Here is a 20,660-nt window from a genome sequence, read left to right on the forward strand (position 1 = left end):
TCTGACTTGTAGAACTGTTTATCCAGCTCAAAATGGCTCCATGTCATTATTTCTCAGTCGATCTTTCTTCTACATCCCTTACAGGGAATCTACTTCTAGATGCAGACTCAGCATTTACTGGAAGCCTATTATTTACCATGAACCTTGACAGATACTTTCACAAAGCCCTATCACACACACTCATATGGATGTTCAACCAGACCATGGCTCACTAAAACCAAGTTTTGCTGGTCACAGGCAGAAAACAACAGTGAGGTAGGATAGAAGAGAAAAGGGTAACCTGGTTCTTATGTAGGATGACACGCGGCACACCTTATTTTCCTGTTCCACAGCAGGACAATGTCAACTAATAAGAAAAGTAAATAATTATTTAAGCAATTTGGCATTAAAAATTTTACTACATAAAACTCTTATCCTAAAACTCTACATTTTTTGTTTCTAGAAGGAGTTACTTACCTCTGCCTCTACTGTCAACTGTCTCTTCTTTGCCATCAATTGTTTTATGTCAACCCGACCTAAGAGGGGAAAAAATGTAACTTTTAAGTTGATGGCTACAGCTACCTACCAGCGCTAAATCATAAAGTTGAAAAACAAACAAGCTAAAAATGACTACATAAACTACGGTACAACCACAAAACACAACAGAGCTCTTAAAAATAAAGCATGGGCAATATAAATAGAAGGAAATTTATACATAAAAATCCTAAGTAGAAAAAACAAAACTACTATATGAACACACAGTAATTACAACTATATTAGCCATATGATGCTATAAGATCTAACTCTGACAGCATGAGAAATTAGATCCTCTAGATGGATTCTGCAACTGTGACTACTAAAATGCATAAGCAACATGTGACTGTGTTGATCATTAACTGATAAACAACTGTGACTACTAAAATGCATAAGCAACATTAGATAAACTGGACTTCATCAAAAATAAAAAAAAATACTTTTCTGCTGCAAAAGATAGGACACGATTAAGAAAGTAAAGAGAATGGGAAAAAAAATTTGCAAATCTGATCAGGAACTTGTATTGAGAGTATATAAAGAACTCTTACGACTCAGTAAAAAAAATTAAAAAAATAAAAAAATCCAATTTAAATACAGGCAAAGTATCCAAACAGACATTTTTCCAAGAAAGATATACAAATGGCCAATACCACATGAAAAAATGCTCAATATCACTGGTCATTGGGGAAATGCAAATCAAAACCACAATGAAATATCTTTCCCAACCAGGAGGATGACTATAATCAGACACACATAAAGTTGACTAATTGAGGTATAAGTTAATCATTAACTAATGAGAATCTTTTTCATGACTTAAAAAAATTGCTTTTTAAAGGTATTAAAATATGTTTATGAGAATTTGCTGCTCTGTATGACTCCCATGTGCATTATTTATTGCGATTTATTATTTTTATGGATTTTCAGACAATTTCTTATTTTCATACTGAATCGTGGTGCTATTGTAATTTAAGCAAGCAGCTGATTTAATTAATGTCTTCCCTTTTAATAAAATATGGGTACAGTTAATTTTGAATGCGATTTGCCTTTATTCTTAAATAAATTTGTCTTCACACATAATATCTTGCATAATAACTTACATTTTTAGCTTTTGATGTATTTAATAAAATTTTTAAAAGTTTTTCTTTGGCAAAATATTTCTAGCTTAAGCAACGTTTTCAATATAATTAAAAATTACATGCTAACGCAAAAGTTAGTGTCCACCCTATTAAACTTGGTGTCCTGTAACAGTTGCTTACCTTGCCCATTTTGCTTGCTAAAAGTCTTTAGTTATTGCAACTCTTTGTTAAGGTTAGATTGGTCTTTGAGATAGTCTTAATTGAACTTCTTCTAAGTTTAACACACATCTTGAAATGGTATCTTTTTCATTTTCACGTATTTTTCAAAGCATATTTTCAAACACTATAGCATTTTTTCCAGAAAAAGGAATTTATAATCTGATAGTAAATGTCCTTATTTTACCTTTTCAAGTGAAAGGTCAACTTACCTATTACACTATGGGAACCAATAAATATCACACATCACGTGTGGACAGACCTCTGCACAGAAAAATGCGTGAACAGCATGACCGCTGAAATGGGAAACGGAAGCCTGCGACGAGTCTGCTGTCTCTGTCTTTGCAAAACACCGTGATGATGCAATCTATCATTTTAGTAGTATACTTTTTAATGAGCATTTATATTTTCTCAACTGTTCTCCTCAGCAATAATTTACTTGAGTATTTTTATTTCAGTATTAATAATTGCTATTGTATATTTTGCCTAAAAATAAGAGCGATGGGCACTCAAATTTATAAGATATAAGTAATTTCCCAGAAATATTTGCTTTGCCAGAATGAACTCTGAGGGCATATTTGAGCTAATATAAATTTAATAAACCCCTCTAAAATTACTTATCCTAAAAGTAATCTTCATTATAGAAAATTTAAAACCCAAACTCCCTATTCCTAAAAAAGCCTAACAAAAATCACCCATTATCCTATGATGTTCAAAGATATTTTGGTAAATGTCATTTGTCCCTTTACTTTGGCAAATATACATATAATAATGGACTCATTATGCATACTATTTTGTAATATGCTTTTTTCACTTAATATATTGTGAACACCATTCCATGTCATTACATACTCTTCTACGTCATTTTATTGGCCTATTATTCTGTTTTTATGGCTGAAATATTATTTATTCAATCTTCTATTGGACATTTAGACTGTATCTTTTCATAATACTTCAATTGGGAAAAAAGGCATGGAGAATGAGAAGGTCCAAAATGCATCAAATCAAAGAGCTATAAGGAAAGACAAAATTTGAAATGATAAATGGCTGAGAACTTTCCAGAATTATTAAAAGATGCCAATCCTCAAATAAAGCCAAAGAATCCCAAGAGGGTAAATAAAAATCTACACTTAGCTATATCATAATGAAACTGTGTGTAACATATAGGTTTATTTAAAAAAAAAAAAAAAATCACCTGCAAAAGAACTGAAATTATGCTGGGTACCTGACTTAACACCAACAACAGAAGCCAGCAGATAGTGGAATTATATCTTCCATTATTGATAGCAGTGGAGTTTATGACTGGGAAGGAGGCAAGAGGTCATATCACGAGGAGCCTGTGTATATCATACAAGGGCTTTGAGGAAACTAAGAATTGTAAGCAGGAGAGTAACTGATCTGGCAGGAGAGGATGAGAAGGACCCCACAAAAGAGAAATGCAATAAATCCAGACAAGAAATGATGATGTTGTAAACCAAAACAATGGCAATGAGAACGAATAGGAGAGGATAAATTTTGAATATACTCACAAATTGGTAACTGATTAAGAAATATGAGGGTAAGACGAACGTTCATAAAAGAAATGATTTTTTTATAAATTATAAGAATACATTTTTTTATTTAGTTCTCTACTACCTTTGATGTCTCTGATGACCATGGTTTCATAAATAAGCTATTCATTTCATAAATAAATGAATACAAAGCTTTTTCCCTTCAATAATTAACCATGGAGGGGATGGGAAAAGAGACACTAAAACATTCTGTTTGTGCATAACTTCCACAAGGAATCACCTACTTATAAATAACTGACCATGATGAGTGGAAGTGTAAATGGAAGAAAATATATTAAAACGCCCATTTCTTTCACCTTAAAATCTACTTCATACACTATTCAAAAGAAAATCTACTTTCTTGCTACCTAAAAATTAAAAAAAAAAAAAATCTCATCTTTATTCTTCATCAAAAGAATAATATCCTAAAAACATTAAGATTTAAAGAACTGTGTCCCGACAATCAACCACATAACTCAACTCAAGGCTTCTAAATCTCTACAACACTGACCCTGAAACAGTGATAAGCCAGGACCGAGGGTCATGCAAATTCTGAAATGTCTGCCAAGGTCTACTATCTCACTAACTGAAACCACTAATATCATTAACTGATAATTGATCATTAACTGATAACATCTACTTAGTAGACCCAAAGACAAATCCTTAAGGACAGCTACTCTAGATTTCCTTCCCCTAACCCTCTGATCTCCAAGAAATCGGGCTTGTAACATGTATCTTTATGAACACGACCCAGCACTTGTAAAGTCTACTACATTTAACTGAAATATTTAAATGTTACTCCTTGAAGTCTCAAAAATCTTATTTTAACCAGTTCTGATGAAGATCTTTCAAAAATTACATGCTTTCCCACATAAAAAAAAAAAAAAGATTAGGTACTGTATCATACATAATCTTTATGTCAAATAAAAGTGATCATTTATATCCCTGTGCCATTACAGTGACACCTTTAGGAAAAGGGAAAAGAGAGCGAGCGGGCTCACAGTAAGCAGCCCCGGGGAGCTGTGCCTGTCCACGCGGGCCGCCTCCTTGTGGCTTCTCACCAAATCTGCTTCCTGTAACCATTCTAAGCTTTACTACTATACCAAGCCTACAACCAATGTTACTTACTCAGAAGGTTAAGACAAATACCCCAGCTCGTTAAATTGGTAACTCATGTATTTACTCAATTTTATATTCATTCATTAAATAAAAACCACTGAGGACCCAATATATGCAGGGCGCTAGGTATCTATTCCAAACCCTGTCTTTAGGGTCTCAGGAGCAATACGCAAACAGATAATTATAGTACACAAAAGGGCTGTGGGAGCAGGAGGGTCTTTGGAGTAAAGGGAGCTTTTGCAGAGGAACTTAGTATTTGAGCTGAATCTCAAATGATAAAGAGAATTCACGGTGAGCGATTACTGTGAAGATTATTTCAGGCAGAGGAAACAGCATGAGGACTTGGTAAGGACTTGGGTTTTCTGGGACTTGAACTTGGGTCAAATGCTTCTAGGTGCCAAGCTCTCTTTGCTTCTTAACACTGTATTTAATAGGCTTTTGCCTAAGGACAGCTTTTATCTGCTTACTTTCTAAGTTACCAGTTACTTTCTAGAGCAGTGCTGTTTAATAGAAATATAATGTGAACCACACGTCATTTAAAATTTTCTAGGAGTCATACTAAAAGGTAAAAAGAAACAGGTGAAAATGAGTCTCTGAAATGTGATAGGCATTTCACAATTACAGTGTTATCTCAGTTCAGACCGGCCACATTTCAAGTGCTCAATTGGACCATATTAACTAGTACAGTTCTAGGGACCACCATACTGAACAGCATAGTTCAAAATCGGGGCTTAGCTACTTTCTCTGTAATGAGCCAAACAGTAAGTATTTTAGGCTTTGCAGTCCAATATGGCCTAAGGGCACTATAAATACAAAGGAATGAATGTGGCTGTGTTTGCCACCTCCTATTCTAGATGACCGAATTTACTGTAAATCTGGCAGACAAATAAAACTGACATGTATACATTATTTTTTATAATCCAACATAACTATGGTGAACACTGGTGGTTGCTTCTCCTTGTCAGACACTGACTTATAAGAATGGATATTAACATTAATAAGAGTATGGGCAGCATGAAGATGACCCGCTCAACCTAGTTCACGGAGAAGAGTTTAAAGAGGACCTTCTTATAAAGAAGGTGTGGGCGGAGTTTAAGAAAAGCAACAAAGGATGGCATGGAATTCTAGGGCTAATCACAAACATCAGCAAAGCCTGAAAAAACAAGGGAGGGAAATGGTTAAGGAAGCCCAAAGAGAACTCCTTGGAGAGAACCATTAGACAAGAGCGATGGTGACCCAGCACAGGGGGAACCCAAGTGATAAGCACACTCACCTTACTCTCGGGAGATCCACCCTTGTATCTCCTGCCAGTGCCCCCGCCCCCTGACCAAACCCTTCTAGAACCCACAAGGCACGGGAACCTGCTGATATAGTCCGTAAGGTCAGCCTCCCGGGGCACAAATAGGGTAGAAAAGAATAGAGAGGCAACAGGAAGATTGCTGGCATAACTTGAAATCTAATTCTGGACAATGAGACAGGAGATGTTGCTGGGGGAACGTGCAGGAAAGGTGTCGTTGCTCTGAAGAGTAACAGGGAAATAGTTTCTCTTCTGATAGAAACTGTTCTTTTGCTTTACCAGTTTTCTTATCCAGCCTAGAGTTACTAACCCTGCTATTACTTCTATCCTTTCCTCGTCACCCCCACCAACTTCCTGGGCCCATCATGCCACGTCCCAACCACGGACACTGCCTGCTATCTGCTTTCTCTGATTTCTAACTGCCATGCACTGCAGAGAAATAATTAAGAAAATGGGCCCAATGTAAACTGATGCTGTCAGGCGGTGTTAACCAGGCCTGTGGTAAAACATGAAATCTTTGCTGTTGCCTCCTGATGAATTTCTGTAACATTCCTCACAAACATAATTCTAAATATTTTCCACCTTCTTCTTAAAGTTCCAGCCCTACCAAGTAAACTTCAGTTGATGGCTTTGAGTACCAACTTCTTAAATGTCTTCTTGCTTAATGTTCAATATCTTTAACCCTCTTTTCCACTGTTGCTGTGTCAGAGGAAAGGGTAGCCCATCTCCTTTTCAAGGTCGATACTTTAAACTATTGTCTTGATCCTTCCTACCTTAAGAAACTGTTCAAATCATTCGCAACACATTGAGCCATTTATATTGTCCACATTTACATTCGGAGCCAACCCATTCTTTAAAATTTGTTTCTGAAATTATGACATGGATGTTGTTAGCGGTACTCAGCATTAAATCTGTAGTTTTATCAACATTTATTTATCAAGTATTACATATTTACTTAACGTTTTAGAAACGTATGTAATTAAACATTAAACCTATGATTTCAAAAAATTTATTGTGGACGTGGTTCCATTAGCACATCTGAAGGTCCTGGGTTCACACCCCAGTGGAGCCACAGTCCATGGTCTACGGCCATGCCACCCTAAACAAGCCCAGTGTCTGATCCTGGAAGCTAAGCAGAGTCGGGCCTGGGTAGTACTTGAATGGGAGACCAGCTAGGAAGACCAGGTGCTGTAGGCATAAATAATAATAATAAATAATTTTTTAAAAAAATTTATTGCTTAGGATGAAGGTTTTTAAAGAGATTTTCTTTAAGTTACATAATAAAAATATGGTACAAATGTTAATGTTAAAATTACAAATAATCAATATTTTGAAATGCTGTAAAACAAACAGGACTTTACAATGAACCTCGTAACTCAACCATGCTATTCTTTCCCCTTTAACATAAAACGTCCTAGAAAAGCGATTTACACTATCTGTCTTCAACTTTCTCACTGGGAATTCACTGTCACCCTGTTTCTGCAACTCTTCAGTAAGTAACTGAGGCCTGAACTGAAACTAGAGGTCTTCTAGCCTCTAGTCATGCAACATGCATCATAAAAAACTAAAAAATAAAAACCATGGCCTACTTAGAGTTGACGAAATTTCTAAAGATGACTAAGGAGTACTAAGCAGTGACTAATAACCATTTTTCAAGTTTCAGTTCTTTTAACAAACATGTTCTTTGTCTCCTTGAAGCAAGTACAGAATTAGCTAATGCGTAGGCACTGACTAACAGGTTTTTATTGTCTAGAAGTTCAGACTCAAGTTCATTTTAAAATCCTGATCATTTTTTAAAATACTCTCATTGACTATGCCTAGAAGACCATCATCCCAGCCTCACCTTGTCCTCCAGAGATATAAGTAATCTAAAAGGCACGTGAAAGTCACTTTTCTGTCCATAGGATGGTCGGGTTTAAAAGTATTCCTTGAAAGAGTCAATATTTATCCATCTTCAAAGCAAAAGAGAGGTAAAGCAGTAATAATCCATCTATTACCCTTTATTGCTCCACTGACCTCAAAAACCTCCCAAAATTCTCAACTAATCACATTGTCTGCATGACTGTAGAGAAATGGAATCTGAACTAAAAACCAAGTCAATATACAAATATTCATACAGAAAAGGAGACTTAATAGATAATGTTGAAACAATTGGCTAGCCATTTTAGAAAACTATTAAGATTAGATCCCTAACTCACTTATTATTCAATATGAATTTCAGATGGAGTGAATATTTAATCTAAAAAACTGTAAAAGGAAAAAAATGATCTGTTTTCCTTTTTCATAATCTTGGATTGTTTCTAAGCATAACAAGAAATCTAAAAGCAATAAAAGAATATTTGACTACATAAAAACTAAATGTGGCAAAGCATATCATAAGCTAAGTCAAAAGGCAAATAACTAGTTTAAAGATATTCATAGTACATGATAGTCAAAAGATTAATTTCCTTATTATAAAAAGGGCTCTTTAAAAAAGATAAAATAAAAATAATAGCCACCAGATAGGCAACAAAAATGGACCAAGGATATGAATAGAGCTTTTAAAGAAAAAATACACAGTCAATAAATAAATGAAAAAAGGTCTCTACCTCACTTATAATTTATGAGAACACAGTTATGCTATGTACTATGCTGTTTTTCATCCATCAAATGGCAAGTTTAAAAAAGACTGGTAAGACATATTGGCAAGAGTATGGGGAAATAATATAGATGGGAGTGTAAACTGGTATGACATTTTAAAAAATAAATTTAGTAATATCTAAATTTTAAATGCAAAAACTCTTTGATCCAGCAATTTCACTTTTAAGAATGTATCCTACAAGTAAGTACACTAGCACAAGTAAGCAATGATACTGTTTCAAGGATGTTCTCTGCAACACTGTTTAGAATAAATACTCTGAAACCCTGGAAACAACCTAAATGCCCAGCAATAAGGGATGAGTTACATAAATTACCGAGCATTTGTGTAACAGAAATAGTACACAGGTACTTTTAAAATAATTACACTTACATTTACTGAACAAAAAGATGTCTAAAGTTTACTAAGTTTAGAAAAAACAAATTGCAGAAGATATTCCAAACACAATCCCACATGTATGGAAAAAAAAACATGACTACTGAAGAGGAGAATTATTACTTTGACTTTCTACAGTGTTCGCACTTTTTATGTGAGTATATATTATATTTAAAAATTTATAAGCATATTTCATCAATTTTAAAATTTTTTCAATTACAGTTGACAGTCAATATTATTTTGTATTAGTTTCAGGTATACAGCACAGTGGTTAGACATTAATGAATTTACTAAGAAATAACCCCAATTAGTCTCAGTACACACCTGGCACTATACAGTATGACAATATTATTGATTATATTCCCTATGCTGTACTTTACATCCCCGTGACTATTTTTAACTACCAATTTGTATTTTTTAATTCCTTCACCTTTTTCATCCCAGTCTCCAATACTCTTCCTATCTGGCAACCATCAGTTTGTTCTCTGTATCTATGGGTCTACTTCTGGTTCTTTTGTTGTTGTTTATTTTGTTCCTTAAATTCCTCATATAAGTGAGATCATGTGGTATTCATCCTTCTCTGACTTATTTCACTTAGTATAATATCCTCTAGGTTCATTCATGTTGTCATGGTAAGATTTTATTCTTTTTTACGGCTGAGGAATATTCCATTGTGAGTATGTACCACTTCTTGTTTATTCAATCGTCTATTCACGGGCACTCAGGTTGCTTCCATATCTTGGCTATTGTAAATAATGCTGCAATGAACATAGGGTTGCATATATCTTTTTGAACTAGTGTTTTGAATTTTCTCAGATAAATACCCAGAAGTGGAGTTGCTGGGTCATAAGGCAGTTTTAATTTTTTGAGGAACCTCCATACTGTTTTCCATACTGGCTGCACCAATTTGCAATCCCGCCAAGAGGGAATTCCCTTTTCTCCACATCCTTGCCAACACTTGTTCTTTGATTTACTGATGACAGCCATTCTGACAGGTGTGAGGTGATACAGCTCATTGTGGTTTTAATTGCATTCCTCTGATGGTTTATGACTTTGAGCACCTTTTCCTATGTCTATTAGCCATCTGTATGTCCTCTTTGGAAATATGTCTATTCAGGCCCTCCATTCATTTTTTAATGGGATTATTTGTTGTTGTCTTTTTAAAATTTTTTTTTGGTGTTAATTTGGATGAGTTCTTTATAAACTTTGGGTATTAACCCCTTATTGGATGTATCACTGGCAAATATCTTCTCCCATTCAGTGGGCTGTCTTTTCATTTTGCTGATGGTTTCCTTTGCTATGCAAAACCTTTTTAGTTTGATATAGTCCTATTTTTCTTTTGTTTCCCTTCCCCCAAGAAGATATAGCACATATAGATGTATATATATAAATTATATGTAGTAATATGTATACATATATATTACTAAGAACAATGTCAGAGTTTGCTGCCTATGTTTTCTTCTAGGAGTTTTATGGTTTCAGGTCTTACACTTAAGTCTTTAATCCATTTCAAGTTTATTTTTGTATATGGTATAAGAAGGTGATTTAGTTTCTTTTCTTTCTTTCTTTTTTTTTTTCTTTTTTTTTTTGCATATATCTGTCCAGTTTCCCCAACACCATTTATTGAAAAGACTGTCTTCACCTCACTGCATATTCTTGCCTCCTTTGTCACAGATTAATTGACTATATAGGTGTGGGGCAACATTTTTATGAAACCAAAATTATCTTGTATTTCTTGAACAAGGACTAGTAGAAGAGGAAATAGCCCTATTACTTAGCATGAGGACAAAAGACTGAGATTGTAAAGGCGTATTGTGGGTAATTTACAAAAGCAATAAATGGAAATACCAATAGCAATTGGTCTATAACCTTTTTAAAGCTACAAATAGATTTCTATTCTATAATCAAAATAATTTCAAGAACTTAATTGCACAACCAGAGTTAACTCTGGTTTATTTTTCTTTTATCACCACACTTGTATCAACTGTGTGGGTTGCCCATATGTGCAATAAGAGAATTAGCCTCATTACCATTAAACTTTTACAACATCGTATGATCTTATTTTAAAATCAAAAGAGATAATTTCTGGTAGAAATGTCAGATGATTTTATGGAGATTATAATTCTTAGTTGATGCATTATATAGCAAGGAACTGTAAAGCTACCTTAGGATCTGGGGCAGAAGAGTTGCCAGCACCATCAATGAGAAGATAAAATATCTTAATGAATCTAGTGCTATAGACTTGTAAACAGTGCTTTTACATTTGCTCTCCTTGGTTTTGCAAGAGGAAATCTAAGCACTGACAGGCCATAAGTCACCCGCACAGGTAAACAGCCAGTCAATGAATGACACATCTGCAATAAAGGCTTCAAGTCCTTTCTTTTGACTTCCTCCTGGTCTTCCTATGTGTGAAAACAAATCACAAATGTATCTGTACTGCTTCCCCCAACAATCCTCTCTAAAAGCAAACAAAACACCATACACAGAACACTATACTGTCTTAAACTCCATTCCTTTGCAAACTAACACACCTTCCCTCTGACTTGAAAGCCCTCTCCCGGTTTCCTCGTCAAAGACCAAACTCAAATTCTACTTCTGTGAGATACCTCTTTCCATTCTAAAGCATGGCACCCCTTACCTTATTGCTCTCCTATACCGGTTAGTCACTATAATTTACTTAACTCCTATTGATAACATAGGACTGTTTTCTGTTTTAGCACCTTATTCATCTGAACTAGTAGATGAAACCACTAAGACCAGTTCTTATTCTAAGGGCCTAGACTTCCAAACTTTAACTTTTGATAAAGTTATTAAAACGATCTAAATTTCAGAATGTTCTTGATAAAACAAAGATTTAGAAACATAAACTCTTTCCTCAAACATTTTATCCCTACCAATTTCTTACTACACCTTTAAAAAATTGTCACAAAGTACGCTATATAATATTTTCCCCATTAGCACATTATTACAATCTATGATTATATTCCTGCACAAGGGCTTAGCAACATATAAAGATAAAACCAGGAAGTATATCTCTCATTAGAAGCAAAACATATAATCGACTTCCTTTCCTTTCAGAATAGTCAAGTTATGCCACATGTCTCATTATTTAAAAAGGAATGTACCCATTATGCCTGGGCAAAACTACTCATTGATTTTTTAGCAATTCTCCTAAAACACAAATTTGCCTTGAATACATTACATCCAGAAAAAATATTTTGTTGGCCCTCTTAGAACCTATAACTTTTTCAAGGCTAATTTTTTAGCACGGTTCTTTAAAAAAAAAAAAAAAAAAAAGTTTAAAAATCTGTCAAAGAAAGTATTAGCTAATATCTTTCATTTCTTTTGATTAATCATCCTGTAATGAACAAAGACACTCAAACTCATTCTTTTGACCTTAAAAGCTATAAAAAGTACTAATTAATATTCAATAACTTTATTTCTGCTGGCAATTATGTTATATCTCGTTGTACAAAGCATTTTTCAAGTGGAATTTTTCATCTCTCAAAATGCCAAATAGTTTACTAAAAACATCATATCATCCATGACTGAAAAAAGTTTGACGTAACAGGCACTGTCATATTGCTACTGGCAATGCAATATTTCCAGAGGGCAATCTGGCAACACCTATCCAAATATGCATTCCCTTTGACCTAAAAACAATTTCTGGGAATGTATCCATGGAAAAATCACAAACACTTGAACTTTTGCTTATCTGCAGTTTCTAAAACAAACATGTTTTGCTTTCATCTTATGGGGGGAAAAATATACTCTCTACCTATTCAGTTATCAAAGCTCTATGTGGACTAGCCAGTTTTATGATTTTATGTATGCATATATCGGATGAAGGAGCAAGATTACAGAATAACAACGATATTAATTTTTTTCATATTTTTTCCAGGAGACTTTCAAAATTTGTTACAGAAGGCATGTTGTTCTCCATGTTCAGATATTTATGTATATATCTCAACACTGCAATTGAATAGAACTACAGTGGATTAACTGAGTTAATATTTGTAAAACAGTGCTGGGCACATGATAAACGTATGTTAGTGGTTGGTATTATTATTATCCTAATTAATTAGCTACCAAATGAACAAAGCAGCAAAATAAAATGCAGTCAAGTATAAGAATAACCTGTAAATCAGTAGAAAGGTAGAAACTTCCTCAACCTGAAAAAAGGGCATCTACAAAAACTCCACAACTAACACAACTGTTATTTGCAGGTGGCATGATTGTGTGCATAGAAAACACTACAAAACCCACATTAAAAATTATTAGAGCTAAATAGTAAGTTTAGCAAGGTCGCAGGTATCCATAAAAAGAAAATGTAAAACTTACATTCTGAAAACTATAAAATGCTGTTGAAAAAATTAAAGATGACTTAAGTAAATAGAAAGACATCTCATTTTCACGGATTGATAGATTTGATATTGCTAAAATGGTGTATTAGTGTCTTATGGCTACTATAACCGCATGGCTATAAATCACCACAAACTTGGTGACTTAAGACAGAAATTTATTCTTACAGCTCTAGGGGCTGAGATGAAATCAAAGTGTCACAGCAAGGCCATACTCCCTCTGGAAGTTCTAAGTAGATCTGGTCCTTGCTCTTCAGCTTCTGGTCTCTGCCAGCACTGCTTGATTTGTGGCCATAGCACACCAGTCCTCAGGATCAATATCTACAAATCTCTCTCTGCTCCATCTTCACATCATCTTATCTGTGTGTGGTCAAATCTCCCTCCTACTTATGATATTATATATGTGACTGCATTCAGGACCCACGTGGATATTCAAGATACTTTCATTTCAAGATACCCTACTTAATTATATCTGCAAAGAGCCTCCTCTACCCCCTTCTCTTGCCATATAAAGAAGCATTTGCAGGTTCTAAATTTTAGGACCTTTTAAGGGAATGGGCATTTTCCAGCCTACCATGGACAGCGGTACTCCTGGCACTGATGTGGATAGCCACATGCAAAAGACTGGAGTTGAAACCTTCCTTAACTTAGACTAGATATAAAAATTAACTCAAAATGGATTATTGACCTAAATGTAAGAGCCAAAACTATAAAACTCCTAGAAGAAAAGAAGAATAGAATAGGAGAAAACCTTTATGACATTGGGCTTGGCATTGATTTTCTGAATAGGACACCAAAAGCACAGGCAACAAACACAAAAATAGACAAATGAGATCATTTCAAACTTAAAAACACCTGTGTACCAAAGGACACAATCAATGAGGTGAAAAAGCAACCTACAGAACAGGAGATTATATTTTTAAATAATATATCTGATAAAGAGTTAATTTCCAGAATATAACCCCTACAACTCAACTCAAAAGCTCCTACAACTCAACAACAAGCAATTAACTCAACTAAAAAATGTCCGAAGAACATAAAAAAGACATTTCCCCAAAGAAGATATACAAATGGCCAACAGGTATATGAAAAGGTGTTCAATAACACTAATCATTGGAGAAATGCAAATCAAAACCACAAAGAAGTATCATCCCACACCCATTAGGATGGCTACTATTGTTTTAAAAAAGTAAATAAATAACAAGTGTTGGTAAGGATATGGTGAAACTGGAACCCTTATGCGCCATTGGTGGGATTGTAAAATGGTGCAGCCACTGTGGAAAACAGTAATTGGTTCCTCAAAAAATTAAAAATAGAACTATCACACAATCCAGCAATCACACTATCCAAAAGAACAGAAAGCAGACTCTCAAAGAGATATTTGTAATCTATGTTCATAGCAGCAGCAGCATTCACAACAGCCAAGCAGTGCAAGCAACTTAAAAGTCCATCAGTAGATGAATGAGTAAAGATTAGTAGTTGCCAGAGCTGGGATAAAAATGTTCATAATTAAACAACAATGATAATTTGTTAGGCACAATGGTTTCTGGTTCTTGGAGTGATCAGCACCATCTTAAGGAAGTTGCTCTCAGTGACCACCAGTTCACACAGGGAGGGGTGAGCCTATGTCACTTGAAAGGAATGTTCTCACAAAGTAGGTCTAGTAAGTTGTTTACTGCCTTGGAATGTACAGTTCTTCACAGCCACCTGGCTACAAGCCACCTGTGTTCCTGGAGGCTACGTACATATGAACCCCTTATCCCCTTTGGGTGCAGTGGATGGGGATCCATCGGTGCCTAAGACTCTGCTTCTGATCTGCTTCCCTTAATAAACTCTTTGTTTAGCTCTGGAGTTGTTGGCCTCTTTCTTCCGGCTCAAGGCAACAGGATTCTAGGACACCTCGGGAAATTTTCCCAACGTGGTTACAAAACATTGTAAAAATACTGACAACCACTGAATTGTACACCTTAAAATGGTGAATCTTAAGGTTTGTAAATAATATCAACAAAAAAATAAGAATAGAAAGAAATGAGGAAAAGGGGAGAAGAGGCCAAATGGGGAGAAGGGAAGAGGAAAAAAAGGAGCAAGAAGAGAGAAAAAAAAATAGGAGAAAAAGAACTTAGATCAATCTCTACTTAAATCACATTTCTACACTTAGGGTAAAGACGGAACTGGCCAATGGCAGAACTAATACCAGGTCTAGCTAAGACTTAGGTCTTAGCTTTTCCTGGTAAGTTATGCAAGGTCCTCATTTCTATTTACTCTTAGAATGAACCATGCCAGTGCGTATTACAAAAGATGCAAATCAGGAAGAAGCAGAAATGACAAGGTACACTGTCCTGAAAAAGAGGTAGTAAGGAAGAAATAAGATTTTCAAAATTTAAACAGGCATAGTAACAAAAACACAAAAGGATAAGTTTATAAAGTGTAAAGTTAGATGTTGCAATCAAGTACTAAGTACCAAAATAATTATTCTAAAATAACATCTTTTGACCCTGTAATTCCCCTTTAGGCATCTGACAACTATGCAAAGATATTCATTCCCATTTTTTTTTTATAGCAGGAAAAAAAGAGACAACTTAAATATTCATCAGAAAAATAAATAAATTATGTGACTTACATAAAATACAATACTTTGTAGCCACTCATGTTACTTGACAATGGGATGATATCTACGACAAGCTGAAGACCCCAGTTACTAAACAGCATGTAAAATATTCTATTTATATAAAATGTTACTTATTCATTGGATTGAAATATCTCTGACATATACTTATTCCATAATGACAGAACTTTGAGTCATTTCTGCTTTCTTTTTTATCCTCTTCTGTATATTTTGAATTAATTGAACACTTTACTGCACATATATCATACAATAAAAACTTCTTTTATTAGCTCATACTACTTCTAAAAATTATTTTCAATTTAGACAAAAAGTTATCTTCAGAACTCATATTATTTCAAACACATGCCATAAAATATAATAAAGCTAAATAATCATATTTCACTGAATAGGCACTGGGTAAAATAAAGATGTTTTTGTTTAAATACTATACAGTCACTATAATAGTCACAATTAATTCAATAACCTAAAGGTTAGGTGCCCACATAATTTATCAAACAAACTGGGACACTTGTGAGAACGCAGGAATACACTATAAAGAATTACACTGGATACTGGTAAAAAAACTGAGACTAACCTGAGCAAATTAGGACATAAACTCATCCTACCCATAGGTTACTGGAATTATCAACCACAGAATAAGAATTCAAGAATTACATAGAGTTTAATGAAAAAGCCCCTGGCGCTGTATCAAAGTGACAAATCGCGAGGTAGTTCCAGCTGAGTCTCAGAGTTCTTGGTAGCAGTGGTTCCCGGCCGGCAATGCCAATCAACATTGTCCGGCAAGCTCTTCCAAACTTTTAACAATCCTGGACCCTTCCCCTGAGATTCTGATTCGTAAATCTATAACGGGGTCCAAGGAGCTGTTTTTGTTTGTTGGATTCTTTCTTTTCATGATTCTCATGCATACTCTTTGATGGTTAACTTTGTGTGTCAACTTGACGGGGCTAGGGGAAGCCTACACAGCTGGTATATTATTTCTGGGCACGTCTGTGAGGGTGTTTCTAGAGAGATAAGCATTTGAATCAGCAGAATGAGTGAAGACCACTCTCTCCAATACCGGAGGACCAGAATAAAACAAAAGCGGAAGGACAAATGAGCTCTCGTTTGAACTGCCCTAGGATACTAACGCTCCCTTTTCTCGGGCCTTCAGACTGGGATTTACCATCAGCCCTGATTCTCCGGATTTCGGTCTTGAGGGTTAGACTGGAACTACGCCACTGGCCGCCCCCCGAGGCCTCAAGTTTGCAGATTGTGGGGCTTCTCGGCCTCCATCTGGGCCAAGCCTTCATAATAAATCTTTCTATATATTTACATGTATCCTATTGGTTCTGTTTCTCTGACTAATACACACCCCAAATGAAAACTGCCACTAAGATGTGCGTCTCAAACTTTAATCTGCATATGAATCACCTGGGAATGTCATTAAAATGAAATTTACTCAATAAACTTAAGGTGGAACATTTCTAATAAAGTACCACAAGGTGCAAATGTCCTTGGTTCTCACTGGTGGGCCACACAAACTGTCATGGCTCAAAGGCCACATTTTACCCATCTGCTTATTCCCCAAAATGAAGAAATATTTAAGTAAGTGGAGAAACACATTCTCTTTTCAGTTCAGCATTACTAACTTTAAATCAAGGAGGAGGTCATACTTCTTGACTTAAGCTTAAAAATTCAAATTTAAATAGCTGCACTAAATCCTGAAATGATTAAAACTTAATGAACCAAGACAATATGGAATACTGAAAATATAGAGAAATTAGAGTAGTTTAAATGCTTTTTATAAAACTGGGACATAAAGAGAAAATCATATGTGGTGACCAACAGTTTCAATAAAAAGTAATTTTTCTGTCTCCAAGACCAACAAAATGGATTATCACACAGTCCCTAAATCATGGGAGGCAAATGTTTCTACCCAATGTTGGCTCAAATTTCACATTTTATATCACACTAAAACTAGCCCATATGCGATATAAATGTTTCATAAATAGCTATCCTATAAACTTATATAGAAACATTTACACTCCTTGTGGGATCCGGCTACTGATATTTACAATTCAATTTAAGTAGGCAAAGCAGAAGAATGTTTCTTTAAGAAGTCTCGGGATGCCAGACAACTCTGAAAGTTCCACCCCTATTTGTTAACCAAACGAGCCTCAAATACCAAATCCTTATTGAAATGAAACTTACACAAATGTCACTGCAAAAATAAATACCCTTATGCAAGAGAAGACATCAGCTAGAGTAGTGTTTACAGGTCTATCAATTTTCAGCATAAACCTTGACCTTAATAACCAGTACTGTCATAATCTCCTTTGTAGTCGCACAGTAAAGACTTTGCTTAAGTATAAAACTCCCTAACCTCTCTCTCCCCCAAGATTTACAGCCTGGTACTGAACCAGGTTAAGTACACTCCTTATTACTCTTATTATGCTCATTACATCTACTAAGAGAGTAATTAGTAGCACTGATTTGTAATCTAATTATTTTAATTAAGGAGAGAGCATTTCTCATTCACTTAGCCTGGTGCTCCATGGGGACAAACACATCTGTACTGATCACTGCTGGAAGCCTCGGGACCTATCAGGGCGCCAATAATTATCGGTAGGTTAGCTGGTTGAAGGAATGGGTACATGGATGGATGGTGTCTAAAACATAGTAGGTACCCAACAGATGTTCACTGAATTAACAACAAAGGGCTTATTTTCTGATTTCTTCATTACCAGATGTGTAAAACTCTATGTAATAAAAATCCTAAATTGAAATATACATTGCAAACTTTGCTTACACATATAGCTCACCTCTATGAAATGAGCACCAGTGTCACCAGTAGTATCTAAGGTGGCTGTGGCTGACCCTTAAACCAAAGTGTTCTTTTCTAGGCTCTTTATCGATATAGTTTTCTCTTCTGTGTCTTTACAATGCCTACCAGCATATCCAATTAAAATCGAGCTAAATAGATGGCAATCCCTCTTCCAGAATACTGACTCTGTTCTCTATTTCATTAATTCACCACACAAAAATGGAAAGCCTCACCATCACTAGGCGTCTCCAGGGGTTCCTTCGCAGGGCTTCCCTCATCTTCCTCCTCTCCAGGATTTTCGCTGGACTTTGACAGCCGATTTCTTAGAGATATCTCTTTACCCACCATTGTGTTATCTAGGAAAGACGTAAAAAGTTTTGACCTAAGAATCTGGTTTAGGCAAGTTTCACAACATCGCCATATTTAAGGGAGGTGAAAAATGATGATACATTCGCTTCCTTTTGTTTTACTTTAATCATGTTCGAGCATTTTCTGAGTACAAGATACAACAAATTTGAAGAAACGGGTCCCTATAAAGTAACCAGCTAGTTTCCGAAACCCTTATTTAAACATAGGCCCCATTCTTAAAGGACAATTTAGTTGAACAAACAAGGCATAAGTATATGAAAAATTAAGAATTCAATAACAAAAGGTATGTACAAAGATGCCACGAGGTAGGGTGTGATGAATATCAAGTCAATGATAAAAACAATAAATATATGAAGTTCCGAAACAGAGAGCCTTAAGAGATGTAAAGGTTTTACAAAAAAAGACAGTATTTGGATAGAGTCTTGAAGGACGAGAACAGAGCCCATGAGTGAGAAAGGGTTAAAATAAGGTCCTCAAAAGCCCTGGTCAGGGGACCATAACTGATCAGACTACTTTATGAGAGGACAAGAAACAAGCTTTTGTTGAACATCTACTAAGTGCAAGGACTGTGCTTCCAGTTTTTCGCATCTAATCTTCATAACAACTGTGCAAAAAGGTGTTATTACTCCTGGTTCACATATGAGAAAAAATAAGGCTCAGAGTAGTCGCTGTCCGTGCCCTCCACCCACACTCCAGGAGCTGACCGGTAGCTGAACAAACTGGGTTTATCTGGAACACACATGACAGACACTGCGGGGTGTCTCAGTGAGAGAGAATTAGAAATGACTTACATGGGGTTTGGGACTTGGCTAGGTGATTTTGGGGGAGAGTCCAAAGCAGTAGAGGTTCTCTCTGGTGTAGGGGGTATCAGTAAGCAGGGACAAGCCCGTGACTGGGTCAGTATATCAACAAATCTCTACAGGGAGGCTGACGAGAGGGGAGGCTAGAGCTGGAACTGGTAAAACAGCAACCATCATTCTCATTAGCCTGGGGAGAGCGATGCTGGAAACTCTGTGGCTTGGATAATGTTCATGTTTTGTCTGTGTTCAGATTATGGCGGGGTCTTGTTTTTGTCTTGGGCCATCCTGCCCAAACAATGGCCTTGTCTTGTGCTGGTGACCGGTGAAACAAACGGTGTTCAATAGAAGAACACTAAGAAGACCTAGTTGTTTGCTAAGAGTCAGGCTAGCTCGCACAACACGGCGCCTCGCCAAGAACACCAGCTCAGCTGGAGGACGCCTTCCCGTTACAGTAACTCACCCAAGACCACACAGCTAATGACAGGGACAGATCCGGACCTGGGTCTGATCCAAAGTACAAACGCTACTAACTATCTGAATTTTTTTTAAGTTGGTAACAGAAATGTGATGGGGGGAAAAAAACTAGAAAAGAGAGCTAGAGTCAAACTGAAAAGTCCTAAGAAATTAGTTTGTTTGTATTTTTTTTTTTTCAGCTAGGCAGTAGCGAGCCGTTTTAAGCACTGAGAAATATGATCAAAGTCAAATTTGGGGAGATCAATGTCAAGACAGAACTCCGAAGGTTTACTCCCAAGCAGTGTTTAACTATGTGTGACGTTTTCATTAGTCTGAAGCAAAAAGAAAAATAATGAAGTAATCTCTACATTATTTTTAAAGCTACATACTATTAAGTTCTAAGATTAAGGTCTTTCTAAACTTTTAGGTTAAAATTCCTATAGTACATGGCGAGTTTGATTGTC

The 20,660-nt window shown here is 35.7% G+C and overlaps 1 protein-coding gene and 1 pseudogene across 1 annotated transcript in view; one reads left to right on the forward strand and one right to left on the reverse strand.

Annotated features, from left to right (window-relative positions):
- SOAT1 (sterol O-acyltransferase 1) overlaps nt 1–20,660 on the reverse strand; it is a 56,749-nt gene that overhangs the window by 26,597 nt on the left and 9,492 nt on the right. Inside the window, exons 2-3 of the mRNA XM_006907778.3 lie at nt 18,808–18,930; nt 457–515 (exon numbers count right to left, since the gene is read on the reverse strand). Coding sequence (XP_006907840.1) covers nt 457–515; nt 18,808–18,922 — 174 coding nt within the window. The 5' untranslated portion in view covers nt 18,923–18,930. The remainder of the gene's footprint in view (nt 1–456; nt 516–18,807; nt 18,931–20,660) is intronic.
- On the forward strand, nt 6,853–6,968 carry LOC112476508 (annotated as a pseudogene).

Source organism: Pteropus alecto, unplaced genomic scaffold (assembly GCF_000325575.1).
Source record: "Pteropus alecto unplaced genomic scaffold, ASM32557v1 scaffold101, whole genome shotgun sequence".
In the NCBI taxonomy this organism is placed as follows: domain Eukaryota; kingdom Metazoa; phylum Chordata; class Mammalia; order Chiroptera; family Pteropodidae; genus Pteropus; species Pteropus alecto.